The 7,500-nt window shown below is 49.4% G+C and overlaps 1 protein-coding gene across 33 annotated transcripts in view; it reads right to left on the bottom strand.

Annotated features, from left to right (window-relative positions):
* Glut1 (Glucose transporter 1) overlaps positions 1–7,500 on the bottom strand; it is a 531,577-nt gene that overhangs the window by 88,992 nt on the left and 435,085 nt on the right. The window contains exon 1 of one of the 33 annotated variants that reach the window (XM_086549211.1): positions 1,738–1,917. The exons of 31 other annotated variants lie outside the window; for them this stretch is intronic. In XM_086549211.1, coding sequence (XP_086405337.1) covers positions 1,738–1,752 — 15 coding nt within the window. In that variant the 5' untranslated portion in view covers positions 1,753–1,917. Of the gene's footprint in view, positions 1–1,737; positions 1,920–7,500 lie in introns of those variants that run through there. One more of the 33 variants, XM_086549237.1, reaches the window with a different exon arrangement.

Here is a 7,500-nt window from a genome sequence, read left to right on the forward strand (position 1 = left end):
GGGAGGGAGGAGGAGAAGGGGAGGGAAGAGGAGAAGGGGAGGAGAGAGAGGGAGAGGGAAAGGAGGAGAGGGGGGAGGAGAAGGGGAGGGAGGAGGAGAAGGGGAGGGAGGAGGAGAAGGGGAGGGAGGAGGAGAAGGGGAGGGAGGAGGAGAAGGGGAGGGAGGAAGAGAAGGGGAGGGAGGAGGAGAAGGGGAGGGAGGAGGAGAAGGGGAGGGAGGAGGAGAAGGGGAGGGAGGAAGAGAAGGGGAGGGAGGAGGAGAAGGGGAGGGAGAGAAGGGGAGGGAAGAGGAGAGGGGAGAGGAGAGGGTGAGGAAGAGAAGGGGAAGGAAGAGGAGAGGGAGAGGGAGAGAAGGGGAGGGAAGAGGAGAGGGAAGAGGAGAGGGAAGAGGAGAGGGAGAGGAAGAGAAGGGGAGGGAAGAGGAGAGGGAGGGGGAGAGAAGGGAAGGGAAGAGGAGAGGGAAGAGGAGAGGGAGAGGGAGAGAAGGGGAGGGAAAAGGAGAGGTAGAGGGAGAGAAGGGAAGGGAAGAGGAGAGGGAGAGAAGGGGAGGGAAGAGGAGAGGGAAGAGGTGAGGGAAGAGGAGAGGGAGAGGGAGAGGGAGAAGAGGAGCGAGAAAGGTGGGTGGGGCCCCCGATAGGGAGAATGGAGGGGGAGAGGGAGGAAGAAAGAGAGGGGGTGGGGGAGTGGAAGAGAGATGGGAGGGTGGGAGAGGAGAGGAAGAGGGAGAGGGAAAGAGAGATAGAGATAGATAGATAGATAGATGGAGAGAACGAGATAAATAGATAGATAGAGATAGAGATACAGATAGATAGATAGATAGATAGATAGAGAGAGAGAGAACGAGAGAGAGCGAAAGGGAGAAAGAAAGAGAGAGAGAGAGAGAGAGAGAGAGAGAGAGAGAGAGAGAGAGAGAGAGAGAGAGAGAGAGAGAGAGAGAGAGAGAGAGAGAGAGAGAGAGAGAGAGAGAGAGAGAGAGAGAGAACGAGCGAGAGCGATAGAGAGAGAAAGAGCGGTAGAGTGAGAGAGAGAACGAGAGGGAGAAAGAGGGAGAGAGAGAGAGAGAGAGAGAGAGAGAGAGAGAGAGAGAGAGAGAGAGAGAGAGAGAGAGAGAGAGAGAGAGAGAGAGAGAGAGAGAGAGAAAGAGAGAGAGGCGTCAAGGAAGAGGTAGATGGAAAGAAACGTGAGGGAAGGGTATAAATGGAAGAGGGAAATGAAGAAAGAGAAAGGGAGGGAGAGGGGGACGGAGAGGGGAAGGGGAGGGGAGGAGAATAAGAGGGAGGAGGGAAGGAGGGGGAGTGGGAGAAGGGGGGAGGAGAGGGAGATGGAGGGGGGGGGAAGGGAGATGGATGGAGAGCAGAGGGGACCAATCAACAACCTCTACAACGTATTGTGAGAGCCACTCCGACAGGTAAGGAAAGAGGGGGGGGCACCAAGGGAAAGGGAGGAGGAAGGTGGAGAGAAAGAGGGGGCGGGAGGGGGTTAAGCGTTACGACACAGCGTGGGGTTAGTGCCAGTTACGAAAGCGCCTTGTAATAGTACTTATTTCAGTCGGGCTGCTTGCCAGTGTGCCACTGGGTCTACACACCACGTAGCTGGCAGCGCTGACGATGCATCAGCTGATATGCAGTTTAAGCTTTATTGTGAGAGTTTTCAACAGCTGACGACAATATAAAGTGCTATACTTGTGACTTAGAACTAGACTATAAAAAGAAAAGGGATAGCAAAAATTCCGTCTTACCCCTGGGCATAGCATGGTGCCACGCGATCTCGAACGTAACAAGTTTGAGACAAACTCGACGAAAATCACACACGTGGCGACACACGATCGCGCCTCACTGCCCCGCGACCGTCCACCCTTTGCACGGCACTCACACCCGAGACACAAAAATAACCCGTCGTTCTCGCTAGAGCGTCGCTGCGAGTGTGAGAGCGACCACGGGCCGAGCGCTAGGTGCACGTCAAGTGTTAGAGAAGCAGGACTTTCGTCGTGCTGCTCACCCCGCCCCCCCCCTCATTCCCCTACCCTTTCCAACCCCCTCAACCCCTCCCACGTCACCCCTTCCCCCTACCCCAGCCCTTCCTTACCCCTAGCCTACTCCCAGGTCGATACACGTGCGTGTTAAGCCTGGGGGGCATTCTTCACTCAGCTAGAAATCTGGCTTGTTACGCGGGAGAGTTTGGGTTCCCCGCACTTCCACGGGGACCTCGCCTATCGTGGTAGACATAATAGGGGAGGGGAATTTATCTTTCTTTTCTGACTGTCAGTTTCTCTCTTGGAGCACCTCCTTGTGCCACTCTGTGTCTCTTCTTCTGCTCCTTTCGTCTTCTTTCTCTCCCTCTCCCTCTCTTTCCCTCTCTCTCTCTCTCTCTCTCTCTCTCTCTCTCTCTCTCTCTCTCTCTCTCTCTCTATCGTTCTCTCTCTCTCTCTCTCTCTCTCTCTCTCTCTCTCTCTCTCTCTCTTCTCTCTCTCTCTCTCTCTCTCTCTCTCTCTCTCTCTCTCTCTCTCTCTCTCTCTCTCCTTTCTCTCTCTCTCTCTCTCTCTCTCTCTCTCTCTCTCTCTCTCTCTCTCTCTCTCTCTCTCTCTCTCTCTCTCTCTCTCTCTCTCTCTCTCTCTCTCTCTCTCTCTCTCTCTCTCTCTCTCTCTCTCTCTCTCTCTCTCTCTCTCTCTCTCTCTCTCTCTCTCTCTCTCTCTCTCTCTCTTTCTCTCTCTCTCTCTCTCGTTCTCGCTCTCTCTCTCTCTCTCTCTCACCATTATCTTTGTTACGCAACTAAGTCCGAATAACAGACCCGGGTCATTCAGTAATTCCGTGATTTTTGTAAAAGGGGAACGAGGGTCAGTGAAAAACACGAACGGTACTGTCAAGGTCTGTAGTTAACAAGAGATATGACCAAGAATCGACCAGTGTGTGTGTGTGTGTGTGTGTGTGTGTGTGTGTGTGTGTGTGTGTGTGTGTGTGTGTGTGTGTGTGTGTGTGTGTGTGTGTGTGTGTGTGTGTGTGTGTGTGTGTGTGTGTGTGTGTGTGTGTGTGTGTGTGTGTGTGTGTGTGGCTGACACTGTCACGAATCAAGAGCAGCACGAACAGAGCCCGAGAGAGGAATGATATTATTGCAGCATCTGTGATTACGTCATCGCGTGGCGCTGAGTCGACGGGAGATAACAAACAAGCAAAATAGATCCTCTGATTACTCCAAACAAAACTACTCACGGCTGTTTTGCATAATATATGGTAATTACACCAAATTTGTGACCATTCCCGTTTCCTGCTCAACGTTTGCGATACATACCAATAAGTTTTCTCCCCTGAATTGATTATCTTTCTCTTCCTCTCACTTTCGTTTATGTTATTCTCACCCTTTGTTTCATCCCATTAACTCTGATATTTGACGTGCGGCCCCTCATCATAGGCAACATAAACAACACGTTTTAATCACAACATAAATCACAGCTGACATGCATACAAACAGACAAACAAATATATCAGCTCGCAGCACTTCCACAAGGCATCACCCGCCGACCCTAACCATGCCGTTCCCGCTAACTAAAAATCCATTTCATTTCCGAATATGGACAAGATTGAATCGGTTTCTCTAAAGGCACGCCACTAACACTACCTACAAGTCAACCCTGTTTTATATGGAACTCAGGTAATTCCTTTGCTGATGAAAGAACTGTCCACGTACCAAACGTACAAACCTTCAGCATACTAAATAATTACCCTCCGTGTCCCTCCACATAACGTCGAGAAATAATGGATGTAAAACATACCGCTCTCAGATCCCCCACCCCATAAAGCAAGAATCAATATAGGTGTTTATATTCATAGGTTCAGACTCGTGCCTGAGACATGTGTACAGAGTAATTTACCGGTCGCTTGGCGTCCTTTGATACAGCAAACAAGCGCTAGCAAAACGGAAAATGGCGTCACATGTCACTCTTTTATTTACCTAGAGAACGAGAGAGAGAGAGAGAGAGAGAGAGAGAGAGAGAGAGAGAGAGAGAGAGAGAGAGAGAGAGAGAGAGAGAGAGAGAGAGAGAGAGAGAGAGAGAGAGAGAGAGAGAGAGAGAGATGTTTCACCCAACATTACCCGCTATATCTCTTCATGCAATGCACACTGGCTGTGTTTTATGTGTCTGTTCTTTAACGCACAGCAAAATAAGCAACAAAACAGCTGCACCTTTCACGCCCTAACCCGGGCATGACAACCATATCCGAGTGAAATTGCCAAAATTCACACTGTTCTGTTGTACTGCACACCTGGTGCATTTGGTATACAACAGGTCGGGTTTGGGGAGGCGGCGGGTCAGTTTCCCTGGCGAGGGAGAGTAGGGAGGAATGCCCACTCCCCACTCCCCTCTCCCAAGCTTCAATCAACTCCCCATACAAACATACCTCTTCCTGAATACACGGCGCAGTTCCGTGTTAAGATCAATAAGACAATGCCTGACTCATTTCGTCACTATTCAACCTCCTCACAAACGACGCTGGTGACTCACTGAGGTCATTAACGGGGACCTATTAGATTCACCGACGCGGCGCCGACATCAAGCTGAGGTTCACAGGGAAAATAACAGGACGGCGCTTGTGGCAGAAGTAGGCTCGAACGCAGGCACAAACAAATGCAGACAGACAGACAGACAGGTGCATACACAGATAGTGACCCGTGAATTACACTGTATAACCACCTAGTCCGTCCGACGACAGGTGTAGCTAACTCCCTCCTGGCACGGATTCCCCTGGCCTTCAGGAACACCCAGGCGCGGCGTCCCGCAGTTCCCTTCTCGCCCAGACGCCCTCCGTGACCGCCCTGCCATACCTCCCGCCCACGGCACCTCCCCTGTGGCAAGGTATAATCCGGGAACAAACACGGGAAATTCAGTCTCCGACAGGTCTACTTTAACTCGCTGGAGCGCCGCCAGGCTGCCGCAAGTGTGACATCATAGAGCCCCTTCCTCTCCTTCCCCTCCCTCTCTCTTCCCCCCTCCCCCCCTAGCCTCCCATTCTCCCTCATTAACAATAATGCAGTATGCAACACGACCCGTGGCAAAGGGGGGTATGTGTGTTCATCATCGCAGAGAGAGGGTGACATGAGACGAGGTGAGTCTACCGAGAGATGAGCAGGGAGGGACAACGCCGCTGCTCGCGCTAGAAATATGTCTAGACACTTTTCATGTGGCGCAACTTGCAAAATGTACACATAAACGGCGGAGGAATGTGTGTGTGTGTGTGTGTGTGTGTGTGTGTGTGTGTGTGTGTGTGTGTGTGTGTGTGTGTGTGTGTGTGTGTGTGTGTGTGTGTGTGTGTGTGTGTGTGTGTGTGTGTGTGTGTGTGTGTATGTATGTGCGCGTGTGTGTGCGCGTGTGTGTGCGCGTGCATGTGTGCTTCAGTGTATGCATGTGTGCGTCAGTGTGCACATGTGTGCGTCAGTGTGTACATGTGTGCGTGTGCGTGTCTTTGTGTGACCCGGTTCCTTCCTATGCCGGAAAAAATAAACATCAGCGCCAGAGTGATAGCATGATCATCAGCATAGAAAATCTGACCTCATAAAAGAGCAACATTTTCTAGAATGCCATACATCATTCCGACATTTTCCCAATTTTTACCTCTCTTTTTTTAGCCATATTCAACATCCAATTTCCGCGTTGTCATCTCTATAAATCAGGTATATCAATGTAATTGTTAATGCATATTCACAGATTTACGGTCAATTAATTGTGGCTCTGTCCCCCCTCCCTTTTATTTAGTACACTGCACCGGAAATCACAAACAACACTGCCATTGTTACACCCCGTGTATGATACCCTGTTTTGTAGGACTGTTTTATGGCGCCTTTGGTACCACTTCTGTGTATTAAAGACACGCGCTCCTAACAAATATCAATGGTACCAACACCGCACTCTTACGCCGACTACAGTTTGGCATCATTATGGTTTAATATCATTACTGTTTGATATGACCATGGGTTCACATTGTCATGCTCTGATATTATGGTTTGATGTTATCATGCTCTGATATCATCATTGATTGACATAATAATGGTTTCACATTATCATGGTTTGCTGTTATCATGCTTTGATATCATCATGGTTTGACATAATAATGATCTGATATTACCATGGTTTGGCATCATTTTAATTTGGCATGATTGGGGTCTGATAGACATTAATTATGGTTTGATGTTTGGCATTATTGTGGCTAGATATATATACGGTTTGAAATCATCATACAGACACTAGTACGTTAAGCATTATCATAGTTTGATACAATGAGTTGCCATTATCATAGTTTAGCATCACTCTGGTCTGACAGTATTATGGTTCAACATCATTATAGCTAAACAGTAATCACAATCATCACCCAGCGCATTTCCACCGACGGCCTCAAGCCCATATCCCTCGCCCGGCCTCACCATCCCGGGCGACAACTAGGGCTCCGTCGCCATTCACAAACGCGAAGGTAATGATGAACTACCGAATCGAAACAGAAGACAGGGAGGAGCTTCTTTAAGGCGGATTGGACACTGTTTCCCTGAGGCCATGGGAGGGAGGAAAGGTGGATAGATGAAGAGGAGAGGTTGAATGTGGAGGAAAGGTAACACATAAAGAGGAGAGGTTGAATGTGGGAGGAGAAGGTAACACACAAAGAGGAGAGGTTGAATGTGGAAGAGGAAGGTAACACAGAAAGAGGAGAGGTTGAATGTGGAAGAGGAAGGTAACACAGAAAGAGGAGAGGTTGAATGTGGAAGAGGAAGGTAACACAGAAAGAGGAGAGGTTGAATGTGGAAGAGGAAGGTAACACACAAAGAGGAGAGGTTGAATGTGGAGGAATAAGGTAACACAGGAAGAGGAGAGGTTGAATGTGGGGGAATAGATAAGGCTATCGACAAAAGGTTGAACGTAGAGGAAGAAGGAAAGACGCAAGGAGGAGAGGTTGAATGTAAAGAAATTAATTATCGACAAAAGGCTAAGGATACGAGACAAGGCGAATGAAAGAGGAGAGGTTGAATGTGGAAGAGGAAGGTAACACAGAAAGAGGAGAGGTTGAATGTAAAGAAATTAATTATCGACAAAAGGCTAAGGATACGAGACAAGGCGAATGAAAGAAGGACATAAGTCAAGACAGGAGAAAGGCAGAGACATTTGTCAGGATGACCGGCGGGGGAAGGGGAAGGGGAAGGGGGAAGAGTGGGGGGGGGTCGTAAAAATAGGTCAGGCCGGAGAAAAAAAGGTCAGACAGAGAGACCAGCATTTGTTTCAAGAGAAATCAAGCTTTTTTGGGGGGAGGTGCTGGAGTGAGGAGGGCGGGATGGAAGAGGAAGAGGAAGAAGAGGATGAGGATGAGGAGAGGGAGGGGAGGTTGGGGGGGGGCGTTGTGAAAAGTGACGACAGTCAAGGAAAACAAAAGGAAGTTGATCTTGGGTAAACAATAGCTAAAGGGGAAGGGGGAAGGGGGAGGGGGGAGGGGGATAGGAAAGAGAAAGAGAAAGAAAGAGAGAGAGTGTG

This window comes from Penaeus japonicus, unplaced genomic scaffold, assembly GCF_977035675.1.
Source record: "Penaeus japonicus unplaced genomic scaffold, GWHDUDI00000001_assembly GWHDUDI00000002, whole genome shotgun sequence".
NCBI lineage: Eukaryota > Metazoa > Arthropoda > Malacostraca > Decapoda > Penaeidae > Penaeus > Penaeus japonicus.